Raw genomic sequence first — 21,083 nt, forward strand, 5'->3', positions numbered from 1 at the left:
GTTTGTCCGAGTGACGTTTTCATAGTTTTTTTCTTTCCATTGTCTTCTTCATTTCTGAGAGCTTGTGTTTCTTTGCAGCGTGTGAAACTGCAGCACTGTCTAACTGTCTTGCTTCACCGGTGGCGTTCCAGTGAAATGCGACACGTCCAAGGACAAAACAACTGGAGCAAATGTTCGAAATGCATGTGATTTTTAAAGTTTAATCACCTCTCTTACTTCTTACTCTTCTCTACATCGCGGTTCTTGTCAGTATGCTGTGCTCCATGTCAGTGATTCCCAGTTAGGGTTATGTTTTGCACTTGCCAGAGGGCAAAGATTGTGGAGCAACTAAACAAATTTCATATCAATTCTGCTACTATACGATGCAAACCACATGATACTGACTGCCCACAGTACTGAACACATGCCACTGATCTATTCATTTATCTTTTCATTGTGTAAAATACCAAGAAATTTTGCAATGCTGAAATCTGTAGTGTTTTAATATTAGCTGAACAATTGGATTTATATCTGAAATTCTGTAGGCAGTTTCGTTAAATGCACTTACTGGAATACAGTACAATAAATATGCAATGTCAATTCCAACTAAGTTAAATCTGCATGGCTGAAATAATTAAAATTTTGCACTGAGCGTAATGGCACAAAGGCTTTTGATGCTTCCTTATGGCGGCTTCCTGCAGTCCCCGGCTCATGTTTAGAGATAATTACAAAAATACAGAGAAATTTCCACACTTCCAAGACAATAACCCATTATTTAAATGGAAAAATTTCTCTTACATTATTACCAACAAACACCTTCAGTAAAGTGTTGAGATTGTTAAAAAGCAGTGTTATTTTAGATGACAGATATAGTGCTAATTATTTTTTTAAAAAATTCAGCAGAAAAACTAAATAAGTACTTATTTCTACAGTACAAAGTGCAAAAATATATAGGCAGCCATGAGAGCATGAGGAGCTCCAATAGTGTGGTGACAATACAAGACATTCCAAGTTCAGCAATGAAACTCATGATACCATCCAAAAACTCTACACTGCCACTACAAGGCCAGTGGGGGTGCAGAGGTGGCAATATGCCTGAAGTATATAGAAATATAAAACTCTTAAGATTTACCTTAAAATTACAAGGATACATGTTTATTTGGTGATATGGGCACAAATTTTTATATGAAGAATGACATATTCGACTGGGGATAATTACTGTCATTTTATGAACATTTGTATGCAATGTAAAAAGCAGAAAAACATTCTGTGTAATTAATATAGTACATTTTCAGTAAAAAATTAGTTTGGTATAGTACTTAACAACAGTTTACCAGGGCTGTCAATTTAGTGTCTGTAATTTTCAGAGAAAATGATTGTAAAATAAAATTAAAATATTTCCCATATTTTTGTTTGTTTGTTTGTTTATTGTTCCTCTCAAATTTAGTTTCTTTTTTTTGGACACTTCCGAGGTCTTTCTACCATAGGCTCTGCTATTCTGCTAGTTGCCGTAGCCTGGTCCATCACTCCCTCTTCAGCTCCTGCAAAACAGTCATTGCTGATTAATGTACATCCCATCAGTACCAATGCACAAGAGCAGGAGTATTAGCACAGATACCATTTACCATTTAAAACTCTGCTATACTGCAAAAGGATTAAAACCTATAAGATTTAATATATGTTTATATATATATATATATATATATATATATATATATATATATATATATATATATATATATATATATATATATATATATATGTTTTGATATATATATATATATGTTTTGATATATATATATATATGTTTTGATATAGATATATATATATATATATATATATATATATATATAGATATAGATATAGATATATATTATATATATAAAATTCCAAAAGAGAATGTAGATTTTACATGTATTATTAAATAAATTCATATTATTATTTATCAAGGGGTCACATAAAGATTATTAATGGTTGAACTAAGAGGACGAACTCTTGAGCCTCTTGCTGTCTTTTCACCATTAGACTCACAGATAGTCGTGACTCTAGGCTGAGGGCACATTTCTCCCCTGGTACATGAGGATGGAGAGTCACGTTAACTCCGTGTACAACTTTTCAGGGTCTTACATGGATGACCTAAAGTACTAATAGGATCATGAAACTCTCTAAAGGACAGCAAATGATCATGAAATAAAATGCTCAGGCCTGACCTTGGTTCTCCTCTCTTAACTGTGCAAAGAACTACTTCTCTTTGTTTCCCTCTTCGCCGTCTCCCTGCTCTCCTCTCTCCTCAGAGTATCACCATTAAGGTAATGGAGCTGCTAGAGAAAAGTCTGAGTGTGCATGTGACAGAGATGCAGAAAGACTATGTCTGCCCTAAATGCCCCTGGCACCTCCCTGGAATTTAGAAAGAAGCCCATCAATCTTCATGTCCAGCTACAGTGGCGCTACTGTAACAGTGCCTGCATTAGTGGGCATGGATGTGTGTGAGTGTGTGTCCTGAAGGGACCTTCGGCTAAAGATAATGAGATGTAATGGAGATGAGGCATACACTCTTTTTCTCTCTCTTTCATTTTTTCTCTCCATCCCTTCTTCATGCTTCTTCTTTTCCACTTTCTTCTCATTCTCCACAGAAAAACCTGTGATGTTTCACTCCCTGACTGACGTACTATATAGTTAATACTTGGCCCCAGGCAGCGTCTCAACATAAATCTCAGATATTCCTGGAGGATGCACCGCAGCCAAAGAAAGGGTTTAAAAGTGAGAGAGTGAGATAGATTTTATTTCCCATCCTGACTTCATGGGAAGCTGAATCCAAGTAGAATTTTAAAATGTATTAATTTTGCCCGTCTGCTCTCTCCTCCTTCACGATAACAAGCTCTTAATCCACTTAGCATTTTTTTTTGTCAGTTACGAAACCCCACTAGTAGTTTTCAACTTGTCAGGGATCATTCACTCCGCCCCCAACAATGTGCATAATCTAAAATTAAACCAAAAAAAGCGCTTCTTATCAAAATGTGTCCCCTCTAGTGATACTATAGAGGATATAAACCAGGCTCAGAAAGTATATAGTTCACTGCAACACACACAGATTAATGATAAACGTCCACATGTATAAATGCACTGGCTACAACTAGCAGCCCCATCAGCAGGACTTTCACACACATGCAGGTTTCATAGGGAATGTTAGAGGCTGGTTTAATAGACAGGGATTTACCTTCAGGATTTATCATAAGAGCCCTGTAATAAGAGAGACAGAGAGAGAGTGTAACAAATAGTAAACTGTGAGCTGTGCTGAGCTCCAGGCTCCAGGCTCAGCACTGCTCAATGTGTGGCAAGAACTAAATTATAATTTCAAACACAGCTTCATTTTTTTTCACCCTCCTCCTCCTCCTCCTCTCTCAGTTATTCTCAAACACTGTCCCTCCTCCCCCTCCTCTCTGCTCTCACCTCTCTAGCCTGAACTTGTATTCCTACCTGTGTGTCGGGGTGTTGTTGAAGGATGATGTTTGAGGCAGGAGAAATTGATGCAATACTCGCATGCCATATGGGACGGCCATTTTGACGCAATGTCTGTCATTTGGGACTCTAACTGTGAATGTAACAGCTTGTTTTTTTTTTCTTTTGTCTCCGAGCTGTTTTGTGTACAGGTTGTGATGTATTGTCCAAAGGGACAGAAGTGAAGTCAAGATGTGAAAAATAATGCATTTTACTACTCAGACCTGAAGGGATGGATGTGCAAAATGCTGACAAGCTGCACTTTATTAAGCAGGTCCTGTGAGTGGTTAAATATGTAAATACGTTTCAGAGAGGGTTACAAGGTGTTTCATCACTCAGCAGTGTATTCCGGGCTTTCAATCATAATGTTTCAGAGGAGTGCATTGTTTGGTTCAAATTCTGTTAAATCTGTAGTACTGAGGGTGTAGAGCTGTGAAATCAGCCTGCGTCTTCTTTGTTTGAGCAACTATTTACAATAAACCAGATTAGGAGTTGGTGCCAGGTTGACACATCAAGGAAACTAGGTAGCAAGTTTGACATAGCCAGGGTCTTTCTGAATGTTAGCCAGCATGACAAAACCTAAAACTCCCATCAGAGATAAACAGATATTCTTTGTTAACAAGCTTTTCTTCATCAGGCTCTGTGCACACTTTACTTAAATGACAGATTGGATGCATTATTTGACTCTTCTTTTGCACAAAATGAACCGATAGTGTGCAGCCTACTTTATTTGAGAGGAACAAGTTGTTATGATGGAAAGCTGTGAAATACAGAAAACATTCATTAGAGTAAATAGCACTGTTACTGCAAATAGGGCAAGAGAGTAATGCTGGTAGGAAATCATTAATTGTGTAAATTAATATATTTATTTCATCATTAAGTGCACTTTCAATGCAACCACTCATTTCTAACATGAGAACGGCACATTAGAGCCATTAAACTTTAAGCTTCCTCCATTTAAACATGATATTGAAGAAGGGCATTTAGGTCTGACATGATGAAGGATATGAGGAAACCACTTCAGTTTTGGCCAAATCAAAGAGAAATTAATAGTATTGACTGAGTACTATTTGTGACAAACAAAATAGACTAATCAATTTTCTAATCTGTGCTCTATTAGCTGCAATGCCAGCAGCATACAACAGATTTGGCAGCACATCAACCTTTGCATTTCCTGCATCACCAGCTGAATGCATGAAGGTTCCCATGGACATGTAATGCATACAGGTTGCTCTGCTGAAACTGCATGGCTCCTTTCATTGGCATCACTAGCGTACAGCTCTACAGATGTTTCCTTCAGCTCAGAATCTGCATCCCCTAATAGAAAATATCATCAGGAAAAGAGTTGGTGACAGGGTGGTGCTGCTTACAGCTGATTTAAATCTGAAACTCTGAGCAAAACCTCCTCCAGGGCAGGTTAGCTGTGCAGCAACGATCTAGCAGGTTAAAAGAGAGCCACCTTCCCAGCAGTGAAAAGTCGAACTTTAGGCTCAACATACCTCCCAAAGCCATCAGTCTTGCTCCACATCACATGCTTTATGTTCATTATTTGACCTAATGATGGGATCATCTGCATTATTGCAAATCACACTGAGGGGGTCAGTTTTCAAGACAATCCATCCAATAGTTGATGTGAATTTTCATTCTAAACCACAAATTCTTGTACACTACTTTAATGGCAGTTACAATAGATGTTGACATTTGAAATGACCAACCAAGCATGGTATAATATATTGTTTAATATGTAATATAAGGTTTACAATGACCAAGGCCTTCCATGACAACTCTGTTTTGCTGCCTGAAAGAACTTCAACATTACTTTAGTAATTTCTTCCTGCAGCAACCTGCAGGAAGTTACTTTTTCAGCTCCAGTGTGTAATAAAATGATTCACTGATAACCTTGAAACATCCTACATCCTTACTCAAGGTCTAACTAACCCATTCAAGCTGAATATTCTGGTCATAGAAGTAGACCTTAACTGACCATGATGCTGTCTGGAATCTGTACTGTCTCTCTCTTTACATTTTTTCTTTTATGCACAACAGATGCAGGTTTTAAGAGTATTTTTATGCCACTGGAAGCTATGTGCTGTTCATGCAAAACATTCAAGCAAAGTATTGCTTGCAACACTACTGGAGAACTGGGACAGTGAAACACGGGTTCTTGAGATATAAAGGCCATGCGGTTCATACAGCGTGTGTAGCATAAGATACATTAACTTTACAACCTTTAAACTTGTTGCTCCTTCGGCATCAGGGCATCATAAATAATTTGAACTTAACTTTTCCAAGCTTACTCTTTTTGAAAAAAACAAAACGCAGCTCTGCATCACAACTTCATCCAAGACATGTGCTTTGAAAATCAGTGTTATGCCAACAAGGTCATGTAGGGCCAATGATAATCATTTTAGAGTGCTTATCAAACACCATTACACACACCATATATCCTTTTATATGATCTGTGAATGGACTTCACTGAGGAGAATGTGCACTTTGTCCTTGGTTTAATGGCACTGTAAGTTGATAGAGTTGCAGCTACCGACACCATAATGTGCCTGATGTATCACGCTCCTCTCTCGCGCTCTCTACACAGTGGGACGGCCGTATCTATGCTGTGAGGTCATCGCCATGACTTCACTGGGGGGTTCATTGCAAAGAAACGACCCATGGACTTTTAAAATGTGTCATCTAGGAGCAAATAATTTTCAGGCTCCTCATATTGCTCAGGACTACTACAAACATTCAGGTCATGATACACAGGCAGCTTTAGGAAATGGAAAACTATCGCAAATGGACAATTTTAACAGTTGCTAACTATTTTTACCACTTTAATCTTCTGCACAACTCATATTGTTATTTACAGCAATATTGCCCCATCAAGTCAAATCAAGTCCACTTATATGGCACATTTTAACACAACCTGAGTTGCTCAAAGTCCTGCACATGATAGCCGACAGACATGTAAAATTACTATTGACCTAAAATAAATATAAAATGCTAAAATGTTAGGACTATTACAAGCAGCTAAAACCAGTTTAAAATATGTACATCTTCAGACTTTTATAAAATTGTCAATGAAGGACTAACATTCCCTAGGGAAGGTCTATTTCCTTACCCTCCAAATCAAAAATATTCAGAGGGTTACATTAAACATTTCTGTAGAGTAGTCCTATCCCTGCATGTTCAAATACTGTTGACCTCTATTATGAGAATATAGTGGTAATACCAGTAGAGTGAGGGCAGCAGTAGAATTTCTATTATATTTTTTGGAAGTTAGCATGCACAGGGTGTGTTTGAGCGGCTGCAATGAGATGGAAAGATAACCCTGACACTTTATCCACTGTTATCTGTACTCAGCGGTGGTATTTAGCCTGACAACCCCTTCTTTGAAAGCAAATGATATTTTATACATATTCATGATTCCCATGGTGTATCCTTCTTATGACCTCCGAATTGCGAGGTGATCTGCAGCCGGTATGCTCTTTCTCTCTCACACACACACACACACACACACAGAGAGAGATACACACAGATGCTTGATCTGAATAACATGTGCTGCCTCAGAGCATTGGAGCCAACAAATATATATATATATTTATATTTCCAATCAAATCCAATTACCTCTGGTGTGGCTAGTAAAGCAGTGGTATGGAAGGAAGGGATGAGGGACGGAGATGCATGAGATGGGGAATGATGGATAGAAACATAACCAGAGAGAGAGAAAATAATAGAGATGGGGAGGGATACTGGGATTGTGTGAAAACAGGTAGAAGAAGTAAGAAAAGGAGCCAGAGGCAATTACAGAATGAGTGAGGAGGGGGACAAGGAAAGCATACATAGATGTACAAAGAGAGTAAGTTATGATAGCTGGGTGCAGAGTGGAACAGACAGAATGATGGAGGTTTTGAGTAGAGGAGCCAATGAGGAATATAAAAGGTATATTCAGTTTCAGTGCTGTAAAGTTGGATCAAAGCATCATCCAAATAAGCTGGCATAAAATAGAAGAGAGACAGGAGAATCAATGGAGGGAGAATGGAGTTCAAAAAGATGAATGCTCAGAGATGATACCACTTCTGAGGTCTGTTGATTGTGTTGGCAGCTTGTTTTGATCACTTCAGGTCAGGAAAAAAACAGCGAATGCAGGGGTTTTAGCAATGCAGCGCAGTATGCCGAGAGAGCTACTGTAATTCTGTATCTCACCTTCCACAGAAACAGGACAGGGTTGACTGAAACAAGGAGCTGGTTCCCATAAAAAAGAATGTAATGTATGAAAGCAGGGATTTAAATTACAAGAGAACGGGCGAGCTTTCTGAAAAATGATAGGTAACTGTAATTATTACTGGGGTCTGGGTGAAAAATTAACCACATATGCACTTTAGAGGGAATTAAAATCACTGACCAAAGTAGGTAATGATAAAATCACCACACATGCCCTCAGGAAATAAATCCAGTCTGAATGGAGCTTAAAATACTAATGGCTCTAAAAAACTAAAAAGCTAACCTCATGGTGGCACAAGATGAAAATTCACCTCGTCTGTAGGTGTCATCCTCTGGGTACCAGGAATGTCGGTACAAAAATCTACAGCAAGCCACCCCAGATATTTCAGTCTGGATTAAAATATGATGCTTTTTCTAGTCTGTGGAGCTGGAGACACAAATACATAAACAGCATTCTGGTATGTGAGATATCTATATCTCTATCCGAATTGTCCCCAGTGGATTCATGTTTCAGAAAACACTTGCAAACAGACATGCAGCAGTGTTTGTGCACGTACAGTATGTGGATCCTGTGGGGAGGTATTAATTTGCTGCGAGGATGCCGACATGTAACACGCCTGTGTCGATTTGGAGGAACACAGTACAGATAAGTGTCTCTGTCTCCGGCTGCCAGTGTCACAGCCCACTTGGGGTTTTCTGTCACCTCTGATTTCCCACGGACTGCCACTCCACATGTGCGCTGGTGAGTAATGAAGTGATTAACATTTAAGGAGGCTGATTAAAATTTTTGATTCAAATGACTGTATCTCAGTAATGGGAAGGAGAGCAGGGAGCCGATGTGAGATTTTGTGTTCACTCATAATATCTTCCCCTCCTCTGAAAATAAATGTGTGAAGCAGGATTGAGGGAATAATGTAAATATTATTTAAATTTTAATTACATTGCTGCCAGTTACTTACATTTTGTATCACTAGAGACTGAGGGACAATCTGTACTGTCCCTGCATTGTAAATTGGGTGAGAAAACTTTTAAAATTGGGAATGCACATGAATAAGTGACAGCACGTCAGCACACTTTAAAGCTGATATATGCCAGATATCGCTGCAGTCTGGGCATCATTATTCACCTCAGCATTGTGCACGAGTTGTAACTCAAATGACTTTTCTCATTCTCTGTTTCACTCGTAGCCACATTGCATTAGTATGGATGCCACTGAGTAGTAAATGTTGTTACATTATGAATAAGTCACAAAATGATTCTTTCAGTATCTCTAATGCGGCGTTTTTTTTTTCTGTATCAGCGTATTTTCTTATCTGCTAGTGTCTGAGGGTTTTATCCCTGCTGAGGTGAGCAACAGGCAGAGGAATGCTGAAGGAATGCAATATGCTGCAGCTCCTGTATGTTGATACTATCTGTCAGGTATCATTAGTTTTACACTGGAAACTTGGAGCTGAAGAACATCGACAGTGCAGCTATCCATGTGAGTGGAAGACATTCAGAGGCCTGTTGTCTTACATTTAACTTTATCATGGTATGATTAAACGCTTCAACTACAGCAATGGATGCAAATAGATTTGATAAAACATAGAATTAGCTGCAGACGGCAGCATAACTGTTGACTGTTGCTGGCTATCAATACTTCTTGCTGCATTATTCGTGTTCAGTGTGTTGTTACCATTACTGCAGATGAAATCTGGTCCCATATGTTTGATCATTTGTTTTTCCATGACTGTTCATTCAGTTGCAAGGGAGCTGGATGCACGCACATACATTTAGACACATATATCTCTGCTGTGAATACTATAGTTGACGCATGCTATGAAATATTTCAGAGTGCCATTGGGAACTGGATATAAATTCAAAAACTGACATTAGTATGGATTTTTGGGTCCCTCTGCCATCAACTTTATGCTCGTCTCTTACTAAGATCTAACACATCTCCCAAATCAGGGAGAAAACTTTCTGACACCCTTGACGTACTACTCGGTCCCTGCTGTTCTGGATTGACAATGCCGCTGTGACAGAATAAGCAAACTAATACGTGCCAGTCAAGCAGGCTGGATAACAGGAGACGAGTGATTGCGCTGTTTATGGGGGTAATTCTGCACAGATGGGGGGTAGAAGGAGGGGGCCGCGATAAATAGCAGAACACAAATGCTGTGTGATTGATAAATACTCTATGACAGCACTCTGTCTTCTCAGTGAAATTCAGCAGAAAAGGAGGCCATTCTGAATCAATGAACGACAACATAAACCACTGCTGTGGAACTTTACAGGCAAAGAGCGACACAGGGAAATGCCAGCACAAAAAACCTGCGCAGACACACAGCAGAGCATTCTCTTTTTACATTTAATGGGGATCTTTAGACATCTCAGGTGGATAATTCTGCCATTAAAGCAATAGTTTGACGTTTTGTGAAATGCACTTATTCACCTTCTTGGCAATTTCAATAAAAAGCCTGACCCTGCTCTTACGTCTGCACAATAAATATGAAGCTACAGCCAGCTGTCAATTAGCTTCGATTAGCATGAAAACTGGAAAGTGGAGGAAACAACTAGACTGGTTGTCAGCAAGGTGACAAAATCTGCCTCCCAGCCCCTCGGTTTCAGTCTTAAAACTAAGTATTGAGCTAAAATAAGTCAACAGATATGGTTTTCCCCTCCACCCAAAATGTCAAACTTTGTATATAGGTGGCTGAGACAAGACATGAAGGTTACCCAGAGGGATGTACTGTGAAGTGAGATTAATGAGTAGACTAGATATGCTAAGCCTGAAGCCAGAGCTATATATCACCATGGTAACTAATGCTGCACTCCTAACGTGCTCCCAGGGTGGTTCTGTTCAGAGCTTAGGATTTAAATCGTCTGTAAGAAGTGCCACCCTTTCACCAGTTCTTTCTCTATGAGTGATACAGATTCTGAGCTGAAGGAATATGAAAGTGCCCTAAATGAAGCCGTGCAGTTACCGGATCACAAAGTGTGTGGATTGCAGTTCTACAGGAACCTACATGCGTTTAGATGGTAATGCAGAAAATGCATAAACATATTTTCATTCTCGATCCCGATTTGCTGCCTGATCCATTTTACAATGCTGGTATTGCAGGTGATAAAACACAAATATTGCGAAACGCATTAGTCTATTTGTATTTCAATCAATAACATTTATTTTACTCTGATTTGACCAAAAACTGAAGGGCTTTCCATATGTCCTTCATTGTGGGATAGTGTCAGATCTAAATGCACTCGTTGAGTATCATGTTTAAAAATAGGAAGTTTAAAGCTTAAGAGCTCCAATGTGCAGCTGTCATGATAGAAATAAGCGGCTACACTGAAGGTAAATGAAGTGGTGAAAAAGATATCTTAAGTTACATGATTAACAAATTCCTACCAGCTTACCTCTTGTGCCCTTTCTGCAATAACACTGTTTTTTGCATATCATATTATATGCTCCTCATCATAACATTCTCATGATTTAAGTAAGCAGGACGGCATCACTACTTTTTGTGCAGAAGAAGAGTCAAATGACGCATCAAGCAGCCCGTTTATGGGAGTGCACTCATTGCCTGATGAAGAAAACCTGGTAAACAAAAAAGGACCACTGTACATTGTGATACACAGTATCTCTGATTGGGCTTTGGGTTTTGTGAAGTCAGCTAAAACAAAGAAAGCTTGACTATGTCAAACTTGCTTGTAATACAGCTCAGGTCCCTCGCAGACAAACAACTTGTGTATTGACAATGTTGAACAGAGGAGTTGGATTTAGCTCCAGGGTAAGCCAAAGAAACAAACAAATCTATCTAGACAACATAACCAACACAGCCTCATCAAAATCAGCAATCCATAATACTGTATCTTTCCGTCTAGCATAAACAGGAGAAACAAGTTCAAAAGAAACGGTGGTTGATCAACACAAAATCCACAAGAGGAACAAATCTGCATCTCATTCTCATGGCAAAAGCTGCAGGTGGATATGCAGAGTACAAGTGTGACTGGTTGGAAGGGGAGGGAGGTGAGTGAATCTCCAGCACTGTTGGAGAGCCATCTTGGCTCCTTATATTGAGGGCTATGATTGGCCAGGAGCCAATTATCTGCAAGTAGCCTATTGCTCCGCCAGTCACCATCTTGCACACTTCAATTAGCATGCACACACTCATTCATGTTCGACACACATCTTCCATGCATTCCACTTGGGGAAACGAAAACAGACTTGTGACAGAAAAGCAAGTTGTATCAAAAAATAATGTTCTGATGTCTATCTGTAAATATTTTTGCAAAGATAATCCTCACAAGTCGTCAACAGAAACATACCAGTGCCAGTAAAACACAAAACTTTTTTTTTTTTTTTGGCAGGTTCAACAAAACAGCGTATAGCTTGTAAATTAGTGAGCCATTACAGGTGCTGAAAGTTGTGCATCAACCTGTTTCCGGTCTTGGTATCACACTAGCTGGCTGTCGGTCCATCTTCATATTTACTGCACAGACATGAAAGTGACTTCCATCTTCTTCTCTAACTCTTGGCAAGAATGTCAACAAGCATATCGCGGGCAAAATTAAGTGTAATCAAATATCATTACATGCAATCATTCCCACTCACAACCAAGTTGCCAATTTGAATATGGTGCTTAAAGCTTTTAAAAGTTCCCACTTGGACCGAGAGTTTTAAGGGGCCAGAAAGTTTATGACCAAACAGCGGGATTGCACTGCATATTAAAACTCAGACAGCACAAGACAGAAAATGGGAACAGTCCAAAGGCCAAGTGCATTTCAATAAACAACCAAGTAATGTTGTCTGGGAATTGGTAAGCGAGAAAATGTCATCCGGCCCAGGTGGATTGCTATCTGTCTGGCTTATGGCATTTGAGTTTCTGTGTGGGGAAACCCATTTTCAAATGTGATTTGCTAAGCAAATACGAAAACCATAAACGCAAAAAAGTTGAATGCTGGCTCTAGCTGCTTGTGGATATGCTCCTTAAATTCTAATCTCAGCTCATATTATTTCACTTCTGTCTCCTAATCTTCATGTCTCGCTCTGGTTTGCTGTAAAACGACTTCATAGAACTATCGCATTGCCCAGTACTGAGTAAATTCGCGTGCCAAATAAATATGATCGTCACACTCATGGTGCCAACATGCCAAAACAGTTATTTTCTCCATGATGCACTCTTCATCTCAAGTCGGCCTCAAAGCATCAATCTAGTCTTCAGTCAAAGGAGAGCGGCTCCGATTATTTAACTGACATTTTAAGAAGACCAGCTTCGAGTCTTTACACCCAGAGAGGGAGGCAGAGATGGAGAGAGGGGTTTAGAGGCAGACAAACAGCACCATGGATGTAAGACAGAAAACAGATCTGGAAAGAGAGGCCGAATAAAAACACAGAACAAAAACAAAACAGTAAATAACTGCTATGATGTCCTTGTGACGTTGTAAATCACAGGGTGCATGAATTTTGCAAGCCTCAGCAGCTCAGTCTGACAAGGGCATCGCAGCTCCTGTATAATACTCTTGTGCTCTTTGAGGTGTGGCTTTTTGATATCTGCAAGAGCAGGTGTCTACCTATGGAGAGTGGTGTGGGAGAGGAGAATACACTGGTTTACAGGAAAGAGGATGAGAGAAGAGATGGAAAGAGAGAGAGGTGGAAAAGAACAGAGGAAAATGTAGAGAAGAAGGCAGAGCTCAGTTTCACTCAACTGGCCAACTCAGGTACTGCAGCATCAAGAACAGTTACCATAGCAATTACGGTGTATGGATGATGTGGTGGAAATACTCTGGAAACTAAGTATCTGTAGCACAAGGATGACATCTAGTGGTTTTCTTGGCAATAGCAGAGCAGTGGTCGAACCTCGGTTAAGAGGCAAAACAAATTCTTCATTAATGTGACAATTAACATTATTTGTCTTCAAAAATTGCAAAACATAGCCAAAGTGAACAGTGTAAAGCTAAAGGTTTTGTCTTAAAACTCAGTGTTTTATCCAATAATTATTTTAAACCCCAAAATGTTCAGGTTTCTATTGTCTATGTTAAAAACAGACAAGATCCTTAGATGTAAAGTGCTAAAAACTGGAGGAATGAAAGAAAAGGTAACTGTAAAATGTGACAATGTGGATTAATAATGTTAAATTTCACTGCGGAAACTAATAAACACATCCAAAAATTGACCAAAAAAATGTTTTATTCACTCTTCTCATTAATCTAGGTTATTAATGTATTAAACAGCTACATTACAGTTTGTATCCAACACTTTGTTTTATTTTTAAGTGCTGACTTAAGAAGCCTGATTGATTTACTGACGTATTTGATCGTATTGTCTTCCATTCAGATCACTGGGCCTGTGTGAATACATAACTTGGCAAGTAAATTTATGCATAATGAGCCAACTTTGAGAATAGGCAAACGTAATTAAGAATTCTGTTATGCTACTTGTCAAATTTCCAAATGAATTATGACACAATTTGGACTAAATAGGTTACTTTTTTATTTACATTTTGACTGATTCTTCTTACTTTTACTTAAACCTAATACAACTAATGATAATTTACACCAAACATCAAGTTTCTGATACACATAACTGCTTACATAGCAGCTTTTTGTGCCCTGACACACCCAAACCTTATTTATTGCCTCACCAGTGCATCCATGAAGTACAAAGGTTTGGAGCTCAGCCACATTTTTAAAACAAATTCTTTCAGATAAGTTCTCCAAACAGAGGCCACATTTAGATCTGCCAACCATCAGCAGCTCTAATCCACAAAGCAGCCTTTGGCTTAGCCAGCAACAGGCGGGCTGATTCCCAGAGAGAAAAGCTACAGAATTTTTTCTAACTTATTACAAAAAAAAAAACTTGGAGGGCCTGGAAGAATGCTTTAACGCTGGCATACAGACTGAGAGAGAGAAAGAGGATAAACATATAAGCAGGGGGATTCATTCAGGATTTTGATCAAAGTGGGAACTCTGAACGCAGATACACCGATGCAATTTAAATTCAGACGTTGTAAGGTAGTGTGAAAAAGCCACTGTTCAATTGTACTAAACACACAACAGTTCTATTATAGTCTGGCAGGCATCCTGTTGTCTGATTTGGAGTTCAAAAGGTGAAGACAGCAGACATCCAATGTAAAAGATAGACACATTTATATTTACATTTTTCATGTGCAAAAGTCTGTCATCAACCCACTCTAGGTAATTATGCTTTCTATCAAATTGCATATATTTTTCATTACTTGCAACTATATAGTGAGCCAATTAACCAGTAGAGAGATTGGTAGCCTTCTTTACTAAACTGCATTTCACCATCTTTTTTACTTTAGCAGAATTGCAAGCAATGACTATTTGCAAAGAAATCCAATAAATCTCATTAGCCAGCAGTCATGTAGCTGATCTCTCTGTAACTAATGGCTAAAACAATACAAAAACAATGGTGATCTTTAAAAATTTTAAAACCTCTGAGGCATTTTAGCTGTCACTGAAGCTCAAACAAGCAAGGAGCCAAAACTCCAAACTCACAATGAAATGGTAACGTCAAACCTACCACAATGTAAATAAACATCATCAGTTCAAAACCCATTCCCATTTATTGTAGAAAAATGGTGATGCAACTCCATGGAAGGGGTCCTGCTCTATCTGTAGATATAAAGGGCTCCTTAGAAGCTAAGGAAAACATGATTCATAGCTACTAGTGATTATACACTAATAAAAAAATGTAATACTATATGTACGTATACAATATTCCATTTCTGCAAACAGATGGCTCTAAATAGTCCATAGTAGCACTTTAAATCACAGGTTTAATTCTGTACCTTTATAGAGCTAGAGCTAGGTAGACAGTTTTTAACTTGAAACTGGCATTTGTATTACTATTAAATTGACTTGTAATTTCGTGACTGGGCCCATTTATAGTGAAATCAAATTATCACAGACGATTTATCAAGTTCAATAGCTTCCCAGTGATTCTGAACAAATACTGACTTTTCTTAAAAAAGAATTCAGACAAATTCAAATAAACCCCACTGTAATAGCAGCCCCACTCAGTTTTTTTCCCAACTAGATTCCAGTCTACACATCAGTGAACAAGATTAAACATATGTGAAGATCAAACAACATGATGTTTAACAGAGGAAGACGGTTCTGTTCAGACAGACGCTGTCCGACGTGAATGTTTTGTTTCTCATACTAGGATTTGTTTCAATGTATCTACTAAGAGATATCAGTACAGCTCTGTAAAGCCCTCCAATCTTTAGGGATCCTTTTGTTTTCACAACTGATCTCACCAAATGAATTCATCAGCTCAGTGTGTTTAAAGACTTCAGACCACCACATTCTGCTTTGGTCTTCCTCTACGTTTCTCTGAGCTCTTACCACTGTTCCGGCTGCTGCACCTCTGTTTCTTTGTTTCTTCTCCTGGGTCAAAATCAGAGTCTCTGCTATGTTTTGCTTTTCTTTTAGAGCTTGCAGTGTTCTTCCTCTTTGCTGTCTCCGCCTCCTCTTCTGCTGGTGCCAAAGGATAAGTCGCTGTCTGATTGCTCATGCTCACTTTCCTCATCGCTGGAACCTGTTTTCTTTAATTTCTGCACCTTTGATTTTGATGTTTTAGGGTTTGAAGTTTGGCGTTTCACTTCCTCTGCCAAGTTACTTTCAGCATATCTCTTAGGCCTTCCTACAGGTCTACCTGTGCTCCTCCTTTTATTTTTTGGCTTATTTGCTCCTTTTTTCTGCACCCTCTCTTCTGTTTCTTGTTCTTTGTCTAACCTGTCAAACTCAGAGTCTGTGTCTCTCTTATTCCCATTGCCTTCAGCATCACCAGTAACATTTTCCCTTCTATCCGCCTTCCCCTTCCTCCGCTCATGTCCAGAGCTGGATGTGTGGTAACGCTGGATGTGACTCTTCAAGCTCACGTTGTGATTGAAGCTTTTATCACAGTGTTGACACTTGTAAGGTCTCTCCCCTGTGTGCAGACGCATGTGGGATTTCAGGTGACTCTGCTGGTTGAAGCCACGCTGGCACACCGAGCATTTGTAAGGTTTGAGTCCTGTGTGTACAACAGAGTGTCTCTGAAGATGATGCACATCCTTAAAGTCAATCTCACAAACTCCACATTTGAACACCTTTGGGTCTCTGTGGTTTGCCAGGTGGGCTCTGCGTTTTTTACTGGTGGGAAATGTTTCTGGACAGTCTGGACATTTATACGGATCTTTTCTGTCTTGGTGGCTCTGCTCATGTTTAAGTTTGTCCACCCTGGTTTTGAAGGTAACGTAACAAAATCTGCAAGGATGTTCATAGGTTTCATCGTGAATTTTGCTATGCTTTTTTAACGATAACTCGGTCACACATCTTTTGCCACAAATATTGCAGGAATAGGGCTTTATTTTGTGCTCACATGTGTGAGACTTCATGATATTGAAGAAACTTCCGCACTCTGTGCAGAGCTCATTTATTTTGAGGCCACTCGCGGAATCAAAATTTTCGCCTTCATCTTCAGTTTCATCCTCCGAGTCCTTAACGAGCTCTTGATTCACTGAAAATTCCTCTTTTGGATTCCACTCCCCATCTGAATTGTCCTCACCTTCATCGTCCTCCTCTTCATCATCTGAAGGATCATTTTCTTTCTCACTAAGAGTTACATCAGACAAAACTGCACTGCTGGGGTCCTCATCTGCTGGCACCTCCTGTGAACGAAACAGTGACAAGAATGAAGATCTAGTATGAGTAATATTTTGCTACAGGTGAACTGAATATATAATTACAGTCAAATTACTAAAAAGGACAGTGCAAGCAGAGGACACAGAATCATTTATTGTTCTGTGAGGTTTTCATGAAGGGAGAGAGGCAAGCCACAATTTGGAAGAAAATTCATCTTTCTCTGTGTCATAACTGAGTTTCTGAGGAAAGCCTGTCCATCAGACATTAAGGACAATATATGCTCAAAACAATGAGGTTTCCGCGTTTTCTTCAGTATTGAAATGACTCAATGATGGTTTTCTAAACAACATTTTTAATGGTGCCAGTTTGACAAGGAGAACACAAACACAGGTTAAAGAATTGACCCCAATAGAACACTGCAGTTTGCCTATATGTCACATAACCTCCTGCATGATGGGACTTGATTATCAAAATCACAATTCTTTCCTAAATAGAAGCTAAAAATTTTTCTCAGTAAAACATTTCTTTTACATTATCAATCAAATAAACCAACCTGTTGGATCTCCGGAGTTACTTCTCGGCCTCCTGTCAGGTTTCTATGTTCAGCTGTTGGAATGTCAGCATTGACTTGACTTTTCCACTGGTTACTGAAGTCACACTTCAGGCATCGCTGGTTTAAAGCAATCAGTGTCCCATACGTGGCCTTCTTTATCTGAAGTTTACCTTCACAGGATGGGCATTTATGGGCACACAACTTGAGGAGGCAGCTTTCATTCACAAGGTACTTTCCTTTCACCTGTAGAAGTTCAGCTCTAAAAAAAAAAAAACACAGTTAAGAGGACAGTTTGTCAAACACAACTTGATGTAATTTTTTTAAAAATGTAAAAGTGTAACTTACCTTCCTTCATTTGAATTCGTATTCAGAACTTCTTGCTGTGTGTGGTAGGATCCAGAAGAGGCAGCATCTGAAACATCAGGTGAGCATAACACTGAGGCACAGGACTCACTTCATAACCTACAAAATGATTTCATATTCATATAAAGAGAAATAACGTGACTAAAAAATAACCTTTTCATTTTTAATCTATCACAAAATGTAAAGATGCTTACCTTTTAAAGTACATTCAGATTTTTCTGGGCAGGAAGTTGGGCTCCCGGATGTTTCCAGATCATCGCACTGACAAGCAGCATCTGTATTTTCCACAGACTCCTACACAAAACCACAAAAACAAAAGCCTCTTAAATATAAGCTGCACTAAACTGCATTTATGTTTCCATCCACAGCACATTAAAGTACAAGAAACACATCTACTCCTGTTTATAAGAAACATACAACTAAAGTGCTTCAACAACAATCCTATATCATAAATCTTGAGATTAGGTGCCTCCGTGATTAGTCTGCATTATTGATGGCATCAATACATAAATATTTTGAAATGTTTTTCCTTTCTTTTTTTTTTTAACCTAAATTCATTATCACAAATTTTCCCTTCATTATTACTACCTAATTGAAACATCATGATAGTAATTTGTGGCTCCAGTCACTGGTCAGCTGCAGCAACAATAGCGGCCACAGCACAGTCACTAAGGTCCTTGAAAATTGAAAAAAGTGAAACATTTTCAAACAAGGGTGGTACTGGGGCACCATAAAGTGTATGTAGCCATATTTCCTACTAGACATGCAGTCTATGGTTGACATTTCACCATTGTTTGAAGTCTCTAACATCAGCAGAATTTGATGTATTGCATTTTCAAGGGCTAATAATTAAGGATTTGTCTTCAACTGGACCAATTCAACTGTTTAGATCTGCTATAAATAATTACCCAGATATCACTGTGGGAGTTATATTTCTGGGGAAACTGAACCCTGTCCTATGTGAGATGATTTTTGAGGGCAAAAATACAGAAGAAAACCCCCCAAAACAACTCAAAACAAAATAAAACAAAACATGAAATTCTGAAACGTCTGCCAAAACATTTTACAGAACTTAGTTTTAGGTCCCAAGTAAACTAAATCTGAGGCAATACTGCAACACTGCTATCTGAAATGACACAGACTGAGCCTCCAAATAAACTGACAACTGAATGTATGCACTGACTGTATGAAAACATGAGGAGGTTGTGTGCATGCATTAACTATAAAACATGTGACCAAAGGTAAATATGGACAGTAAAATAGTCTCATAGACGAGGCACATTGAAAATAACAAGCACTCATCACACTGACCTCAACAGCACTAGAGGATAAAAATCTGTGAAAGCACCACTGGACTGCACAAGGACACACATTACTCTGTGCATATAAACACATGCGGTTGGTCAGTCAGTCATTACATTTTCCCTATCTGTTGGGATTCTTCTCGAAGTGTAAAACAGAAATGTTCTCAACAGAGTGACAAATGTCTGTTGCAAAAGAGCCTGTCTGCTAACAAATTAACTAACAGATACAAAAAGTCTTTATTCTTTTGGGCATCTCTTAACAAAACCCTGAGTGAAACAAGTAGGAGCACACAGACCTATTCAGAACCAAGAATCCCATCTACTTATTAATTTTACATTATACTGTTGTAGCTTTTCTGTTGATGTATAGTTCATACGTTCTTTTTTAAATCTTGTGTTAGACAGTTGTGCAAGTTATCCTTGGGATGAACCAGTTTTTGTCTCAGAGTGTTACTGGGTCTGAAGTGCACTGGTATGTTATTTTTGGAGAAAATCCTTCGGAGTTCTTCAGATACTCCAGCTGGTATAACAATGTCGTTCATCCTGTTCTTCCTTTCTTTGCTGTGTTTTCTTGATCGTTTTGTTTCTTTTATGAAGGCCATTTCAAGCTATGTAGATTTGAATATTTTGTCGGTTTCTTTGCTCCTCCAGGGCTCCAGACTAACTTTTGCACTGGTCCTCCCAACTTTCTTGCTTGGTCGCACTAGCAAATGATTTGCTCTCCCCAACCCCTTATATTAGCTCAGCATTGCCACAGCTATTAATCCACCATGAATGCTGATGAAGAGCTGTTTTTGCAAAGCCTAGTTAAGTTGCATTGACTTTCAGTGACACGAGAATTGCTATTTGATTAATGTTTTAATTTGCAAATAATTTTTTTCGTCACCAGTCTTCTTCTGATATCAGTCAGCTACCTGGGATAACGGAAGGCTCACCAGATCAGCTAATGATCGTCATTCATTCAGGCAATACAACCATCTGAAATTTCAAGTCGCACACTCTCAGTAAAGGTTGCATATGGGAGCCATGTCATCTCTAACAGTAAACTCTTCGGGTTGTGGACAAAACAAATAATTTGAGGACATTTTCCAGGACTGTGGGAAACACTGATCGACATTTTATAAAGCAAAAAACTAATCGAATAATTGGGAAAATAATGGACATCTTAATTCCCAACGGAAATACTGGTAAGTTGCATCCCTGCTTCCAGTCTGTCTGCACTGTGTGCCTGATGCAGTTATACAAAATAAAGATGCATGGAGTTATTTGTATCAGAAATAAATACTTACAAGAGTGTTTCACAGTCTATTGCAGTGGAAAGTAGAAGTAAAAACTCCCAGTTAAACTGACATTATCCTGCTTTGGTAGAATTTCATTATTTAAACCTCATCCTTAAAAAACAAACATTGCTTGTGTTCTTGTACACAAGCAGTGGCATTGACCTGTTGTCTTTATGATTGTCACTTACATATTTAACAACTTTATTCATTAAAAGCTGCTGGGATCAAGCATCCAGCTGCAGTGTGACATGGAGG

The 21,083-nt window shown here is 38.8% G+C and overlaps 1 protein-coding gene across 3 annotated transcripts in view; it reads right to left on the reverse strand.

Annotated features, from left to right (window-relative positions):
• LOC118471319 (serendipity locus protein delta-like) overlaps positions 1-21,083 on the reverse strand; it is a 36,829-nt gene that overhangs the window by 15,293 nt on the left and 453 nt on the right. The window contains exons 2-5 of one of the 3 annotated variants that reach the window (XM_055014012.1): positions 18,439-18,538; positions 18,227-18,293; positions 17,882-18,140; positions 17,252-17,354 (exon numbers count right to left, since the gene is read on the reverse strand). In XM_055014012.1, the coding sequence (XP_054869987.1) occupies positions 17,252-17,354; positions 17,882-18,140; positions 18,227-18,293; positions 18,439-18,538 (529 nt within the window). Of the gene's footprint in view, positions 1-1,895; positions 17,355-17,881; positions 18,141-18,226; positions 18,294-18,438; positions 18,539-21,083 lie in introns of those variants that run through there. The other 2 variants (XM_035955289.2, XM_055014011.1) reach the window with 2 other exon arrangements.

Source organism: Amphiprion ocellaris, chromosome 10 (genome assembly GCF_022539595.1).
Source record: "Amphiprion ocellaris isolate individual 3 ecotype Okinawa chromosome 10, ASM2253959v1, whole genome shotgun sequence".
NCBI classification, from domain to species: Eukaryota; Metazoa; Chordata; class Actinopteri; family Pomacentridae; genus Amphiprion; species Amphiprion ocellaris.